Source organism: Phyllostomus discolor, chromosome 10, assembly GCF_004126475.2.
Source record: "Phyllostomus discolor isolate MPI-MPIP mPhyDis1 chromosome 10, mPhyDis1.pri.v3, whole genome shotgun sequence".
Lineage (NCBI taxonomy): Eukaryota > Metazoa > Chordata > Mammalia > Chiroptera > Phyllostomidae > Phyllostomus > Phyllostomus discolor.
The window spans coordinates 86,145,778-86,162,515 of NC_040912.2; the positions used below are offsets into that span (position 1 = coordinate 86,145,778).

A 16,738-nucleotide genomic window follows, 5' to 3' on the forward strand; every position below is an offset into this window, starting at 1 on the left:
ATGGCGGTGGTGAGCACAGACATCACGGACAAAGGCATGTCCAGGGACAAGGTCGTCTTCACTCTGGTGGTGTCTGGAATCGAGTGCGTCACTGGCATCGTTGGGAACGGCTTCATCGTGGTGGTCCATGGGGCCGAGTGGGCCCGACGCAGAAGGCTCCCGGTAGGAGACAGCATCCTGTTGATGCTGAGCGCCTCCAGGCTCTTGCTCCAGGTCTGGATGATGCTGGAGAACATCTGCAGTCTACTCTTCTGGGTCACGTACAACCAGAACGCGGTGTACATCCCTTTCAAGGTCATCACCGTGTTCCTGAACTACTGCAACCTCTGGCTCGCCGCCTGGCTCACCATCTTCTACTGCCTTAAAATAGCAACCTTCGCCCACCCGTTGTTCTCCAGGATGAAGAGGGAGATCCTGGTGCGCATGCCCAGGCTTCTGAGGCTGTCGCTGCTCGTCTCCTTAGGCTTTAGCTTTCCCTTCTCTAAAGACATCTTCAACGTGTACGTGAACAGCTCCATTCCGATGCCCTCATCCAACGCCACTCGCAAGGAGTACCTCTCCGAGACCCATGTGGTCAACCTGGCTCTGCTCTATAACCTGGGCATCTTGATCCCTCTCATCATGTTCATCCTGGCGGCAACCCTGCTCATCCTCTCTCTCAAGAGGCACACTCGACGCATGGAAAGCAACGCCACGGGCTCCAGGGACCCCAGCATGGAGGCCCACGTGGGTGCCATCAGAGCTACCAGCTACTTTCTCGTTCTCTACATCGTCAACGCAGGCGCTCTCTTCCTTTCCATGTCCCATGTCTTCAACAACAACAGCCCCTGGAGTATTTTGTGCAAAGTCGTCATGGCTGTCTGCCCAGCTAGCCACTCGGTGCTGCTGATCTTGGACAACCCTGGGCTGAGAAGAGCCTGGAGGCGGCTGCAGTCCCGAGTTCATCTTCACCTGCAAGCGCAGCCTCTGTGACTGCAGCCCACAGGACCTGGCCCGTGCAGCTCTGCCTTTTCCTCTCCTTCTCACCCCTCTTCTCTTTCCGAATCCTGCTCGGACACTCCTCCTCGGGGAACTGCATCCTCTCATAAATGTGAAGCTGAATTTTTAACTTCAGCTCCTTAGCAGAGGTAGCTAAGCAGCTCTGAGATGGGTTTATGAGTGCTCCTTGATCTCTGCTCGTTCACATCCTGCCCTGAGTGCCTCTCCACTTCCTCCTCCCCCAGGCTTTAAGGAGAGGGTGGCAGACACCTTCATTTCCCGGGGACAATCTCTGTTTGTGCCTGTTGTCACTGCGCACCTTTAATTCTCAAGTCCGTCTTGGTCTGGTCGCCCTACTTAAGGCACCTCACTAACCCCCAGTTAAGGAAGAGGAGGGAAGGGAAACCAGACACCTACAGAGAAAAGGGCTCAGGGAAGAGAGGCTGGCCCAAATCCGCAAGTGCCGCGGAGGTTTCCTGGAAAAGGAGGTGAAGTAAGAGGCTCGAGGCTGGACCACAAGGAGGCCAGGTACACGGCTAGCCGAGTGATGACGTGAAATTCAGACGACAGGCGTGCCCAGGGAAGGTGATGGGAGCAGTGAGGGGCTTTGCACACACCAGTCATCTCGGGAGGTTGTTTGGAGAGAAGGATGAGACACAAGGTGGCAGACGGCCAGGCGATTTGACATGGACGGTCAAACAAATGCTTTGTTTTTCCGGATCATAGGGGACCAAGCAAGAAGAGAGGAAAGGAAGAATGAAAAATAAGGGTGAAAGGTGTGGGAAGCAGGAAGAAAACAGAAAGAGGCCAGAGTTAAAGAAGGTCTACTTGGCTCCACTCCTGACTCGGTGACAATGCGAGTGACACCTGTGCGTCTGGCTTTACCAGTTCTGGGTCACCCCAGAGTAACTGGCGGGGCAAGAGCAGGCTCCTGGGAGCGGCGGTGCGTGGAGAAGGAAAACATTACTCTTCATTGTCGCTCTTCAGAATAACACCATCAGCACAGCCTCAAAGGGCAGTTCACAAAGTGACGCCCACGCCCCAGGGATCTTGGAATCAGAAAGAAAGGAGCTGGGCTTTTCTTGTGTTTGCAATTTTTTAAATCAGAATTATTCACCTATAAGTGGAACCTAATCAACACAATAAACAAGCACGTAAAATAGAACCAGAGACACTGAAATAAAGAACACACCGACAGTAACCCGAGGGGATACTCTGGGGAATACGGGGAGGGGGATAAAGGGGAAAAGAAGGGGAAGGGTCATCAGGGAACATGTATAAAGGACCTGTGGACAAAGCCAAAGGTGGGAGGGAGTGAGGGTGGGAGGTGGGGGTGGGTGGGATGGGGGAAAGTGGTGGTGGGAAAATAGAGACCACTGTACTTGAACAACAATAAAAATAAAAAATAAAGCTAAAAAAATTAAAAATCAGAATTACTGAGGAAAAATGTAAAAAGAATGCTACCAATTATATCAAACTTAAGTAGCTCCCAAATGAAAATGTAAGGTCAGTAGCAAAGACTAAAATCTGAGCTCCTGGCTCCCAAACACTTATTTCAGAGAGAGTCTTGGGACTTATTTAACTGGGAAGAAAAATATTTATGAAAACACACTATTTTGGTAGCTTTCCTAAGTGACATTTATATGACTAAAGTTGGCATGGTTGTTATAGTAAGACAAATTAGATTTTGAGGTTTCATTCCAATTCCTAAAAACAGAGAAATATATGTTTTTCCAAATAATACGCACATACATGCCCACTGAGGGTGTTCTAATGCACCACAGAGAAAAATAAAAAATTGATTGCAAGTCACTGTGTCATTAATTGAACCAAGCCAAGATAAGAAATTGCATAATCCCTCTGCAGGCTTATTATGAAGAAATATTCCCTCATTGTTTGCAAGAGTGGTAGGCAGCTATCAAGAGCCTCAGGGATGTGACACCCTTATCAATATTCATGTGCACTACCTTCAGATAAAGCTCTCTCCACCCTCCCCTCCCTCCCTCCCTCCCTCCCTCCTTCTCCCTTCCTTCTTCCTTCTTTCCTTCTTTTCTTCCTTTTTTTTTTCTGTAAAACCCACCGAAACTACCAGAAGAAGTCAGTATACCCTGTCTTCAAATTGGTTTGCTTTCAACAGAAATCAGAAGTCCTAAAGGACCCATTTTGCAGACCCTGTGTGACACCTCTGCCCCGAGAAAGGTTGCAAGTTATGATGTAAAGGTTCCTTCACCCACAGTCAGTCTGGACACGTGCAACAGATCAGGGGGTTTTGGTTGCCGTGGGACTCCAATCTGGAAGGCCCAGCTCAGGGCTGGGGTCTCCATCCTGGTCCAATCCTCGCACATAAAGACAAGGCTAGCAGCCAGGGCAGAGCTGAAGACTGGGATTGGAGGGTCAAACATGACCTCCCCCTCTATTAAGTCAATGTGCACTAACTTCCACTCTGGTGCCTGCTCTCCTGTGGGCACACTCTGCAGGAATTCTCTCTTATTCTTGGCATTGAGCTCCTAGGGCAGACACATCTACTGAGGAAGGGAAAAGAAACTCCAAGTCCAATGAACCAAGTCTCAAGCTGGGGGAGGGCAGCTGAAGGTGGATGCAATCACAGCAGGATGTGAAGGGGGAGATGCTGAGAGATGGAGCCCACCCATCCCACTCAACTTCCCTCTTCCCTCTGGAAGGAAGTGCAGTCCTCAGGGGAGAGACGGGAGGAATGGGAATTTCTGACATGCTCAGAACAGCTGGATTGTGGGAGGGGGAGCAAGAATAAACCCTGGGGAGCCAGGCTCCCTGTCTGCAGAGGGGGAGCCCTCTGGACCCCTTCTCACGACAGGGCCAGAGCTGCCTGCTGCAGCAGAGCTGGAGGTTGGAAGGAAATGCTCATCTCCAGTGTCCTCTGGGGGCAGGGGACAGGTTACATAGTTAGAAGTTTCTGCCGTGAGGACGGAACCATTTTGGAACCTGGCACGCGGCCCAGCAGGAGCAAGCCCGGGCAGAAAGCCGTGGCGTTCAGCACAGAAGGGGTGGGGCGCAAGGCCGCCCCACAAGGAGCTGGAAATGAAAAGTGGGAAGGTGCTGAGTGCCGAAGACAGACTGGGCCAGCCCTGCGCTGCCTTAAGCTCCTGCTGGGCCTTGGGGATGCTCCCCGCCAGCCAGCAGCACAGCACAGCCGACCCGGAGCTCCCAGGGAAGGCCTCGGGGTGGGATGCCTCCCGGCGCAGGGGTCACGGTGCGGAGGTGCTGTGTCGGCCACGCTGGCTTGTGGACCGGCCTCGCTGTGGGGAGGGGGTGGGGATGGATTTGTCTCCAAATTTCTGGTTTGTCTTTCCTTTGGTTTTCCTTCTCTCTTTTTCTTTTTTAAGTAAAGTGTCTCAGAAATGTTCTGCCCCCTCGTGGTTGCATCAGGAGAAATTAAGAGAAATGTGGTTTTGAAAAACCAGTCCAAAGAATCAACAATCCCCGGGGCTGGGCTGGGTTTGGGTGTGACAGCCGAAGCGAGAAGGGATCCAAGGGAAGAATTCCGAGGTAGAGCAGCAATGAAAAACAACCACAGCTCAGCCCCTGCACCCCCACCCACCCTTCCCTCCCACCACGGGCATGTTACTGCATCTCCCTGAACCTCAGTTTTGTATCTGTAAAATGGGAAGACCAGTAACTATGATGATGACACCTACCTCCTAGGATTATCGATCCCATCCTGAGAAATGAATGTCTGGCCCAGAGGAAGTTCTCAATAAATGTTCGCTGTGAACACCGCCAAGGTAGGGGTGCGAGGCTGAGAGGTGGAGTTCTGTGAGGCGTGAGAAGGCCAGAGCCCCGACTGGCCAATGCACACGGAGGGCGAGGCCTGGACCGCAGGCTCAGGGGCAGGACGCAGCCAGGGATTCCACAGCAGCTCAACCATCCAAGTGGGGGGAGGGGTCCTGGGCGCTTGTACCCCTCCCGACAACATCGAAAAGCACCTAGAATTCCAAGGTTCCACCCCCTGGATGTTATTTGGAACTGCCTATTTTGAATGAAGCAGGCACGAGGCCAGGGGTCAGCAAACTGTCTGGGGATGCAGAGTAAACATTTCAAGTTTTGCGGGCCACACGGGTCCCTTTCTCAAGTGCTCGACTCCTCCGTTGCGGCACCCAAGCCACTGGAGACGACATGTAGATGAACGGGCTCGGCTGTGCTCCAGTAAACTTTCCTTTGATTCTTTCCTTAGAAACTTTCCTTTGAAACTTTCCTTTCCTATTCTTTTGATTTTTTTCAGCCATTTAATCATGCAGAAAGCGTTCTTAGGTTGTGGGCTCTACAGAAGTAGGCGTTTGACCCATTTGTTTGGGCCGAACTGGACCCCCAAGCCGCACTGTGCCCACTCTGCACCCAGCACTCTCTCCAGCCCACGCAGACACTGAGCCCACCCCCAAACCTGTCACCCTAACTGTAGGCCGGAGACACTCGTCGCAGCTTTGCCATGCTTTGAACATTGCGACTGTCCGAATATTTTGGCCACTTTCCATTTCTCCAGCTTTCGTCCACCCGCTGGCAATCCCTAAAACACAGCCTTTCCGTTCTCTGTAAGACAAACAACCAGTGCCCTGGTCCCCTCTCCCCAACCATGGACTGCTAAGGTAAAAAAAAACCCACGTTTTTACCTAAAGCTTTAAAAGATACCACTCTCAAACTAGTTGATAACAAGAAGTAAAAATTGGTCCACGGGTCCCCAGAGGGGCCTTGGGGACGTTCTGAAGGCCGCGTCTCAGGCCCTGAGACGCTCACACTCCTACACACACCTGCTGCCAGACTGAACACCAGCCTGCGCGTCCCTTCCTGGACCTGCCGGGTGCGGCAATTGGTTGTCTCCCCGCTCAGACGGCTGAGCAACCGGCTGGCTTTCAGGTGGTGACGGGAAACGCCTGGAGGTGATGCGGCACATGGGAAGAACCCTGACTTTGGTGTCAAAGATCAAAATTTGAGTCCCCATTCTGGGTGCTCTTTGGAAAGTTGTGGAACCTCTCCCAGCCTCAGTTTCCCCTTGTGGAAAACAGAGGTGATCACAAATATCCACTTCATGGGGTTGTTCTGAGCCAAAGCAAAACACATATGTGTGCATAGTAAAGTATGAACCACCGTATCAAGAAGAGTGGGTTTGCTCATTCAACTACAGTGTACCGAGCATATGGGCTGTGCACTGGACTAGGTGCCAGGAACTCAAAGGTTAACACAACAAAAAGTTCACCCTCCAAGAGCTCAGAGCCTGGGAAGGAGCACCTCCCTGAATTACAACGTGAGAAATGCTTCGGTACAGGTCTGTGTACTGCGGGGCCAGCGATGTGCCTTACACGGTCACAGTTAAAACGCCTCTCCCCAGAAATAAAATAAAACGGATCCCTATCTTCTTGCTTTATCTCCTTGTAGTACAAAGAGGGGGGAACTCCGGGCAGGACCTTTCGTCTCAGCCCCACTGGACCTGTGAGGGAAGAACGGGACCCAGGGAAGAGATGTCCCCCTGAGCATCCTTAGAGAGCTCCATCACAGCCTGAGGATGCAAAAGAGAAGGGGTCCCCTTACACCCAGCCCTCCCTAGGGAAAGCTGCTCTTTGCATCTCCTGCCTACAGCCTTCGGAGACTGCAAATAAATCTGGGGTTTATTCAAACCAGATGCTGGATAATAAATGATGCCTGGTGGCCCTGAGTGCAGCTGGAACCAAGAGTGACAGAAATGCTTAGCAGGGAGGGGGGGGGCAATTCAACTCTGAGAAGACTGGACACCCCACGGGCCCCTGTGTGGTTTCCTGTCTCATTTCCCTGCTTCATGGAGTAGGACCTAGCATTTATAATTCCACTCATAAGGGCAGTGAGAAAATGTCCTTGCCTTTGGTTCCAAGACCCAGAAAAATGCCTTGGAAAAGCTCAGACTAGCCCCTTTGGAGGTCATGTCTCCACAGGGCCCTGAAAACACTTTATTGAGGTATGTGACATATAAGAAGCTGTACATATTTCACACATACAACTTGAGGAATTTGGAGATAAATATACACCATGAAAACATCACCATAATCTATGCCATAAACATATGTTGTTGGGAGCCGCCCTGCCTGGTTTCAGGAGCTATACCCCCCCCCCCACCCAAATCTCTGTTGGGCGCCAGCTGATGCAGACACCAGCCTGCAGTGTCCATGGTGTCATGGATAAGACATGAGACATTCACACAGACTACGGAGTCCTGTGTGGAGGAAAAGGGACGGCCTGGCTACCCTCTCAAGGGGAGGGTGCCTCGGAGCAGCCTGGCCACCCTCTCAAAGGAGAGTACACCGATCCTTCCCTTCACAGGTTTTTTATTGGCTTTCCATTTGCACAGGAATATGGGTAAAGTACATTAATCATTGTCAGGCAGTAAGGATCAAACAATAGATAACATACAAAGAACTCTGAGGGCCTATTCTGAGTCAGGGTCTGTTAGCTAAAGGGCTACAAAATTTTTTGGGAAACAAACTCATTTCCTGCTCAGACCTTTATCATTTAATTAAGAGCATTCTTAGCGAAGCAGGTTTCACAGGGGTTTATGTATTCTTTCTTAGGCCTGATCACCTAGGGAACCCGCCCTTTCCAGCACAGGGCTACACCGCCCTCTGCCATTGTTTCAGGATTAAGTCAGGCAGAGGGAGCAAGGCAGCCAAGAGATTAGGAGACTTCTCGCAGACAGAATGAGGACTCAGGCTTTGTCAAAGCCGGGGAGCAAGGGTCCATCACCCCCTTTTGCTGTAGCCCCCCCAAGTCCTTTCTTGGGGGCCTCCCTGTGATCATGCCTGTCTTACATCGTTCCCCCCTTGGGGAATCTTACCCATCACTGGCTAACTACCAGGGGGCCAGTTATGGAAAAAGGAGCAGAAGTGGTGCTCCTGCCAGGAAGATAAGCTTTGTCTCCTTACAGGCTTATGATTCGAATGTCGCTCACTCAGCCTTAGCCATGGGGGGGTTACAGCTCCTGAAACCAGGCAGGGTGGCTCCCAACAATATCCATCCACCCAAGAGTTCTTTTTCTACTCTAGGGAATTAGAGTAGTTTAATATAAGGAGGCCTTTTAGTCCCCAATTAAATGTATGGGCTTGGACAATAATAACAATAAAAAGAATGATATTCTCCCTATGAAGATCTATGTAATCCTCAAGATACGCTCAAAGATGAGGTGGAGTTTAACACCAACCGTCATTTACTTTAACTGAGATGACTCCTTTAACTGATTAAAATAGTCCTGTGAGTGGGTAATATGTCTTATAATAGCTAACATAATTCTATATAAAACAGACACCCAACAAATGTTTGCTAAATGGAAGAAAATAATATGTAATTCATTATCTCTGCCCTTCTCTCTCCCTCCCTCCCCCTCTCTCTCTCTAGATAGATAGATATATAGATAGATTATATGGCAGGTCACATAATGCATTATACTGTATCCACAAAGATTTTTTAAATATCTCAAGGGTCATAACCCTGAAAGAGATACAAAAAATCAGAGTACCCAGATTCTTACCTTATTCTAGTCTTATGCATTTATGCCTCCCCACAGTCCCTCTCTATGAAAGCATCTCCTATCATCAATTTCTATCTGATGAATTCTACCTTACTAGAAAAAGGTTCACAGAATTTGACATTTGAAAACTGCTATGAATTCAAAATGCCATGAATAATTCATGTAATTTGAAAAGTGTTTCTACAGGGCACGCATGAATAAGCGTGAAGATATGAGAACCATATTATAACTGTAGAAAATGGCAACACCTAAATGAATGAATTAATGTCTTATACCTGCTTTGCAGTGATTCTTATAAGAATGTCTCAGGAAAATTGCTTCATTGAAAAGTCGGTTTACAAGAAAGTAAAATAACTAGGAAGGAAACCTGAAGACCCATGTGACAGCACTTCAAACTTTGACAAATGCTGACTTAAGAAGGGGTGTCAAACTCATTTTCACCGGGGCCACATCGGCCTCGTGGTTGCCTCCAAAGGGCCAAATGTAATTTTAGGAGTGTATAAACATAACTGCTCCTTAATAGTTAAGCGAGAGCTCGGCACTGCTTCTGGGTAGGAACAAGGTGCCAGGCGGATAAAACAAGGTGGAGGGCCAGATTCGGCCCGCGGGCCTTGGGTTTGCCACCTGTGACCTAAGGGAAGCATCAGGTAAGAAGACAGTGGCCCTTTAGGAACAATGGTTCAGACAAAATGAGAGACGGTCCTGGATTCCTGTAGTTCTATAAATCTGATTGCATTTGAAAGGGCTTCCATAATTGCTCAACTCGGCCCATAGGATTCACCGTCCAGGACAACCAGCCTCTTATAAGTAATCTCATCTTCCAGGCCCTATGGAGCACAGCCCACACCCCTGCGGCACACCTGGGGCTCAGAGGAAGCCCTCCATCACTTGGCACGTCCTTCCGTGGCATAACTTGGCCTTGTTCTCCAATAGCACTGACAATAGTCATCCAATGTAAATGAATCAAAATTATACCTGTTTTTGTCAGATCAGCAAAAAATACATATTTTAATGTGTCATAGAATTTTAGTAATTAGTTTATGTGTACTATAAGATGAAAAAGGTTAAAAATCACTGGTTTGGGACATAGTTTTCTATGTTCATCATTATCTGAACATCAGTTATAAAAAAGTAAAAACGTTAAAAAGACAATTAAAAAATTAAAATGTTTAAAGTACCAAACTTTAACCTAGGAAAATGCATCATCTCAAGAGGACATTTTTTTTCTATGGCATAATCAAGGTAACATTCCTTTACTTGTGAACAACTTCCAAAAGTGAACAGAGTAAAACATACACATGTACAGAACAAATAACACAAAGGGCAAGGGCACACACACAACACAGGCAGCTCTTAACCGCAATAAACATGTGCTCAGGTATGTACATTATCTGTCAGCATGTGGCACTTCCTGTGATCACAGCTCCCATTCCAACCTGCATTCATAGCTCCTGTGGCTCTAGTGAGGTCCTCTAGAATCTGAACGTAACTTCTATTTGAAAGTGGAATAAGTGAAAATCAACACACTGATAATTTAAACAACTCTCAAGCTAAATTACCTGAAAACTGTGTTGCAAAATGCTGGCTTTTAATTTATCAAGTAAATATCCAACTCACTGATGAATGAATATTCAGAAAGTCACAGTAGGCATATAATTCATAGAAAATTGCAAATTGTTATTAATTGTAGTTACGGAGTAATTGCGTGTTAAAAGGTCAAAAGTCCCATGTTTTACTTGGAATCTTGAAAAATAAGAAAAGAAGCCAAAGTTGTTAGAGCTCACTGAGCCCATCCAGCTGGGTTCTGATTACAGAACTGTGATTCACGGGAGTTATTTTTCTCTACGGTTTTGAAAAACTACCCTTCCATATTGTTCAATTCCATTTTCTCCGATTCTGGGTTGCTTGAGCCAAGTTTTTATTTTCTATACATTTCTCAGATTTTTGACGGGAGGCCTGGGGCATCGTGGACAATGGGAGTGAAGACTCCTTTTCCTGGGAAGAAATGCCCCCACTTCTGAGGGCGGAGATTGGCCCCTGGGCGGCCAAGCTGCTGAGAAGCAAAGAAAAGACCTACCTGCCCTGAAGCAAGGTCAGAGGGCGCAGCTCCCGGTCAGATCTGGTGGTTGCAGTGTCCACTCCTCCGGTCCCTTCGCACCTGGCCCGTGTCGCTGGTGGCCACGGAGAAGGCGCCCCTGGCGCCAGGAGGTCCCCCCAGGCCGCGGGGCAGGGGCGGGGGGGGGGGTGGTGGAACTGGGGGCTCCTGCACCGGCTCTGAGCGAGCTCGAGCCTCGGGGACCCGGGGAGGCACCCTGGGGCTTCAGAGCCGGCGCTGGGGACAGGGCCCCCAAGCAGCAGCACAGTCGCCGGGTCGCGGGCCTTCGAGCACTGAACACCAGGCCTGGACGCGGACGTCCCACGCACTGGGCAGCCCGGAGCGATTGGCCAGCTGTTGAGACCCCGCCCCCTTGCCCTTTTGACCTCTCTTTCTGGGCGCTGGACTTGTGTGCATCTTTCTAGGTGACCAGCCCTTTGTATTATTGATCCACCGAGTGTTTTTTCTGTTGTAAATTTCAGTATTTCCTACTCTTCGTTATTTCCCTCTCTGTGCTTGTTTTGACTGCATTTTGCTCCTCTTTTGCTAGGTTGTTAAGAACATCTATTACTCTTTTGAGATATTTCCTCTTTTCTATCGCGTGCTTTTATCGATGTTTTGCCCTCTCAGCACTTTGATATGTTCTATTTTCATTTCGGCCAGGTCAGTGTTTTGGTTTTCTTTTATTTGCCTTGAGACTTCTTTTTGACTTATAAATTATTCAATAGTGTTTTCCTTTTATTTCCAAGTGTTGGCAATTTCCCTATCTTATATTGACTTTTAGTTTTGATTCCATTGTATTTCGAGAACTCATTCTGTATGACTTTTACAATTTTTTGATGGCGTATTTTTTTATGGCTTAGAATATGTCTATCTTGGTGTGGTCTGTTGGGACTTGAAAAAATGTATCTTTTGCTGTTATTGGTGGAATATTTTATAAATGTGGGTTGGATTCTTTTGGTGGCTGGGGTTGTTGAGTTCATCCACATCCTTGCTAATCTTTTGTCTAGTTGCTCTATCCCTTGTTGAAATGTGGTTGCTGAAGTCTCCAACCACATGTGCATTTGTTTCTGTCTCCTTCCAATGTCACCAGGTTTTACATCACATATTTATGCATCTCTGTTGTTCAGTGCATACACATTTAGGATTGCTGTGCCTTCTTGGTGGAGTAAACTTTTGTCATTATGTCATATCCCTCTCTGCTCCTGGTCATTTTCTTTGCTTTATCTCTTATTAATATAGCCATTCTCCCTTTCCTCTCATTAATGTTTGCATGATATATCTCTTGCCAACCTTTTATGTCAGCCTGCCTATTTGGTTTATTTGAAGTGAGTCTCTTATAGACACCATACAAGGAACAGAAGGAAGAGTAATGCTTTTTAATACACCCTGCCCTCCTTTGTCTTTAAATTGGCTTATCAAGACATTTACCTGTAATCTAATTATTGATACTTTAGGGGTTAAGTCTGACGTTTTATATTTTCCAGTTCTATTTTTTGTTTATTTTTCTTTCCATCCTTTGGGTTTCTTGGGCATTGTCTTACAATTCCACTTTGATTTATCTGTAGTGTTCTTAGAATATCTCTCTCTTTTTTTAGATTTTATTTATTTATTTTTAGAGAGGGAAGGGAGGGAGAAAGAGAGAGAGAAACATCAATGTGCAGTTGCTGTGGGCCATGGCCTGCAACCCAGGCATGTGCCCTGACTGGGAATCGAACCTGTGACACTTTGGTTTGCAGCCCACACTCAATCCACTGAGCTATGCCAGCCAGGGCTAGAATATCTCTTTGTAGAGCTTTTCACTGCTTTGTATTGTTCGTTTGTTGTTCTAGATACTGTATGTACATAATCACATTGAACTAATGTTATTTTTTTCAACCAGTTTGAGTGAAGTATAGAAATCTTCTTTTTATGCCCCTTTACTCTCTCCAATCTATAATTGTCCTCAGTGTTTCCTCTACGTAAGTTTAGAATAACACCAGACAATGCTGTGTTTTTTTTCTTTTTGAACCATCAAATATAAGTTAGAAAACTCAAGAGGATAAGAAAGGCTATAGAATTTACTGGCAATTTTGTTTACCATGTTTTTCCCTTCCTGATGCTCCAGCTTTCCTTCTTTTCTACTTTTGTTTCTGTTTAGAGAATACATTTTTAAAGGACAGTTTCATTGTGTGTAGAATTCTATGCTGACAACTTTTCATTTTGGCTTCTACAGCATTTAGTGAGAAGTCAGCTATAATCTTATTGTTGTTCCTTTGAAAGTAATTCATTTTTTTCCTGGCCAATTTTAAGGCTTTTTATTTCTCTTTCATTTTCAGTAGTTTGACTAATATATTTCCAGTGAGGTTTACTTTTTCTTTGCACTTTTTTTTTATTGTTGTTCACATACAGGTTTTCTTTATATGATATCCTGCTTGAGTTTTCCTGAGCTTCTTGCAACTGTATCGTTGATATAGTTTGTCAAGAAGTATAGAAGTGATATGGAAGTGAAGTGAGTAGGGAATGTGTCTGCCTTTCATTCCGTATGTTGTAAAACATAAATGGGAGGTAAAAATAAAAACAGAAGCCAAGGAGAAATGGAAACATTTCTATAAGGAGCTGTAAGATAGTACCATCTGATTTTTGTTCAACACTGAATATTTTTCTTTTTCTTTTTTTAATTTTATTTTAATCATTGTTCAAGTACAGTTTTCTCCCTTTAACTCCAGTTCCAGCCCACCCACCCACCCCTCCCCACCTCCCTCCCATTACCGCCCTCCCCCTAGTTTTTGTCCATGTGTCCTTTGAATTTGTTCCTGTAAACCCATCCTATTCTCCCCCGAAATTCCCTCCCTTCTCCCCTCTGGCCACTGTGAGCCTGTCCCCTATTTCAGTGTCTTTGGTTATATTTTACTTGTTTCTTTGTTTTGTTGTTTAGACTCCTGTTAAAGGTGAGATCATATGGTATTTGTCTTTTACCGCCTAGCTCGTTTCGCTTAGCATAATGCTTTCCAGCTCCATCCACGCTGTTGCAAAAAGTAGGAGCTCCTTCTTTCTTTCTGCTGCATAGAATTCCACCGTGTAAATGTACCATAGTTTTTTGATCCATTCATTTACTGATGGGATCTAGGTTGCTTCCAGCACTTAGCTATTGTAAATTGTGCTGCTATGAACATTGGGGTGTAAAGGTTCTTTTGTATTGGTGTTTTAGTATTCTTAGGATATAGTCCCAGCAGTGGAATTGCAGGGTCAAAAGGCAGATCCATTTTCAGTTTTCTGAGGAAGTCCCACACTGTTTTCCACAGTGGTTGCACCAGTCTGCAGTCCCACCAACAGTGCACTAGGGTCCCCTTTTCTCCACAACCTCTCCAACACTTGTTGTTTGTTGCTTTGTTTATGATGGCCATTCTGACCGGTGTGAAGTAGTATTTCGCTGTGGTTTTAATTTCCATCTCTCTGATAGCTAGCGATAACACTGAATATTTTTCAACCCTAGTTAGAGCACTTGGAAATTATTGGCTACCCCACAGCGAATCTCATCCCTTCCCTCACTCGATTCTCAGTTGGCATTATAGAAATAAGTCGCTCTGTGATCATTGTAGGTATGAAGCTACTCTCTAGAGCAAGAAGTTTTTCCTCTGGATGTTTATTTCTCCGAAATTTACCACCTGTTACCAGGTAATATGAATATTTATGATTAAACTGGTTACTTAGGGGAAGTGTCAACACTGTTTCTGCAATTCAACAACAACAAAAAAGATGTTTTCTTAACACACTACTAATCTAGTTCTTGAAGAAATGGGTTCTATAAGTTTTTGTAGCATCAAGCATATAATCCACAATCCAGGTGCCTCATCTCTGAACAGAACTGCTCAGGGACTGTCCTTGCACATCAAACTTTCCCCCACATTCAGTCTCGGACCATTCCCATTCTCTTATCCAACTTTGCTGTTAGGTAGTTTTTCTGACTTTTAAGTCATCCTCAAACTACATCTCAAAGAGAAGAGGTTCTGCTTAGTCAAATTTCTGTCCACCCTTCACCTGGCCCTCACCTGCAGCACCCTACCCAAGGCATCCTTCACCTGGGCGTTCCTCAGGCTGTAGATGAGGGGGTTTAACAGTGGATTGAAGAGATTATAAAACAGGGACAGTATTTTTTCTTGTTCCTTTTTTTGATTGGACTCTGGGACCATATAAATCACCATGGCTATGCCAAAGAAGAACCCGACCACACAGAGGTGGGAGGAGCAGGTGGAGAAGGCCTTCCTGCGGCCCTCCCCAGACTGGATCTTCAGGATGGTCCAGAGGATGCTGGTATAGGACACCAGCACCAAGCACAGGGGCCCGACTAAGATAAAGATGGAAGCAGCAAAGATGACAGCTTCATTGAGCCAGGTGTCAGCACAGGCCAGCTCGAGGACAGACAAGAGCTCACAGAAGAAGTGGTTTACTTCCCGGGGCCCACAGAATGGCAGTCTTAGAAGGAGAACCACATGTATCAGAGCCAGGACAAATCCACACAACCAGGACATGGCAGCGAGGACCGTGCACACACTCCAGCTCATGATGACCGTGTACTGGAGGGGGTGACAGATGGCCACGTACCGATCATAGGACATCGCCACCAAAATCAGGCACTCTGTGAGAGCAAAAGCTATATACAAAAATGTCTGCATGATGCATGGGACAAAGGAGATGGCTCTATTCTGAGTCACTAAGTTTGCCAGCATCTTGGGGACATTGTTGGAAGCAAAGGACATGTCAATGATGGCCAGATGGGAGAGGAAGAAGTACATGGGGGTGTGTAATCTCTGGTCCAGACAGATGAGCGCAAAGATCATGCCGTTTGCCAGCAGACTGCAGGTGTAGAGCAGGGAGAAGACCCAGAAGAGGAGCAGTTCCCTCTGTGCGCTGAGCTGGAATCCCAGCAGCACGAACTCTGTGACCCATGACCGGTTTCCCCCCATTCCTTGAAGGGAGTCTGGCAAGGACAGGAGAGTGATGGAAAGATCAAAGCTACAGAATCAATAAGAATCAAAATTAATACAAAAGAACGTATGTCCATAGGCTAGCCTCTATTATGTTTCGGTTATTTTCCATCTTAATCTAACAAACATTTCAAAACCCCATTTAGAAAGGAAAGACAAGCTATTTAGCATAATGTGAGATTGTATCGTTGGTAATGGAGCCATGCAGACAAATTCTTCATTCCAGAGCCTCCACTTCAGCTTTTCTGGCTCCTTTTCGAGAATCTGATACAGTTCACTAATGTAAAAGTATTTACCTTAACTGGTGGTTTACTTTTGGCTTCAAATGTCTTACAATTCTAGAACTTTATTTTACTTGTTCACTTAATTCCTTCACGTATTTTTGTTTCCATGGGAGGACTTTGCTGACAACAGACCATTTTAAGTCACAGGTCAAACTTTCAAAAGGCTTATTCATAGTGGATAAGATTTGTGTCTTCCCTGAAGATATGACCATTTTCTATTTCTTTTCAGAAACAACAAAAAAAAAGAAACATCATGTAAATAACAAAAATCTATGGTTTTAGGTAAGCATTTGGATTATTTTGGTGTGTGTATGTCTGGTCTTCCAGTGTATATATATATGCACCTACAGTATATTAGAAACTTTTAAAATGATAAATGTGATATTTATCCTTTGATTTTCCTTTGGCAGTAACACTTTTGAACCTTCATGTCACAATTTTCTATGACATTTAACCGTTGAGTGTTTTTTGTTTTTGTTTTTTTTTTATTTCATACATATACTGTAACTTAGTGAATCTCACTTTCTGGCCATCAGATTAGGGACAGTGTGCCTTCCATTTACCATGTGTCATGGGGCAGTGTACACATGCCTGTGTGCACACAAGCAATACATGTGTGTGTGTGAATATATGTTGTATGCATCTATACTCTTGTTTTTCAATGAAAATCTTAGCATACGCTCCTAGGAGTGAAATTGCTAATGAAGCACGTTCCTTTCATTTTCTGGTGAGTAGAAAAATAAAAGCAAGCAAGAAATAGTTTAAAGTTCAACCTGGGCCAGATTCCCTCAGTGGGGAAGGTGGCTGACTCCGCAATTTAGACTTGGTAAACCCGCATTCAGACTTCCCTTGTGGTTGTCCTACCTGACGGGTACTTCTTTCTTATTTTTAA

The 16,738-nt window shown here is 46.0% G+C and overlaps 2 protein-coding genes across 2 annotated transcripts; one reads left to right on the top strand and one right to left on the bottom strand.

The window, feature by feature from the left end:
• LOC114508208 (taste receptor type 2 member 40) lies at positions 1-972 on the top strand. The gene has a single exon (XM_028526219.1). It carries the CDS (start codon positions 1-3, stop codon positions 970-972), a length of 972 nt encoding a protein of 323 aa, XP_028382020.1.
• Positions 973-14,054: 13,082 nt separating this feature from the next.
• On the bottom strand, positions 14,055-15,620 carry LOC114508086 (olfactory receptor 2A2-like). Its single transcript, XM_028526086.2, has one exon. It carries the CDS (start codon positions 15,539-15,541, stop codon positions 14,612-14,614), a length of 930 nt encoding a protein of 309 aa, XP_028381887.1. The 5' UTR covers positions 15,542-15,620; the 3' UTR covers positions 14,055-14,611.
• Positions 15,621-16,738: the final 1,118 nt, after the last annotated feature.

Excerpts from the sequence above, each read along its gene's own strand:
- LOC114508086 (XM_028526086.2), bottom strand. The coding sequence starts at position 15,541 with ATGGGGGGAAACCGGTCATGGGTCACAGAGTTCGTGCTGCTGGGATTC.
- LOC114508208 (XM_028526219.1), top strand. The coding sequence starts at position 1 with ATGGCGGTGGTGAGCACAGACATCACGGACAAAGGCATGTCCAGGGAC.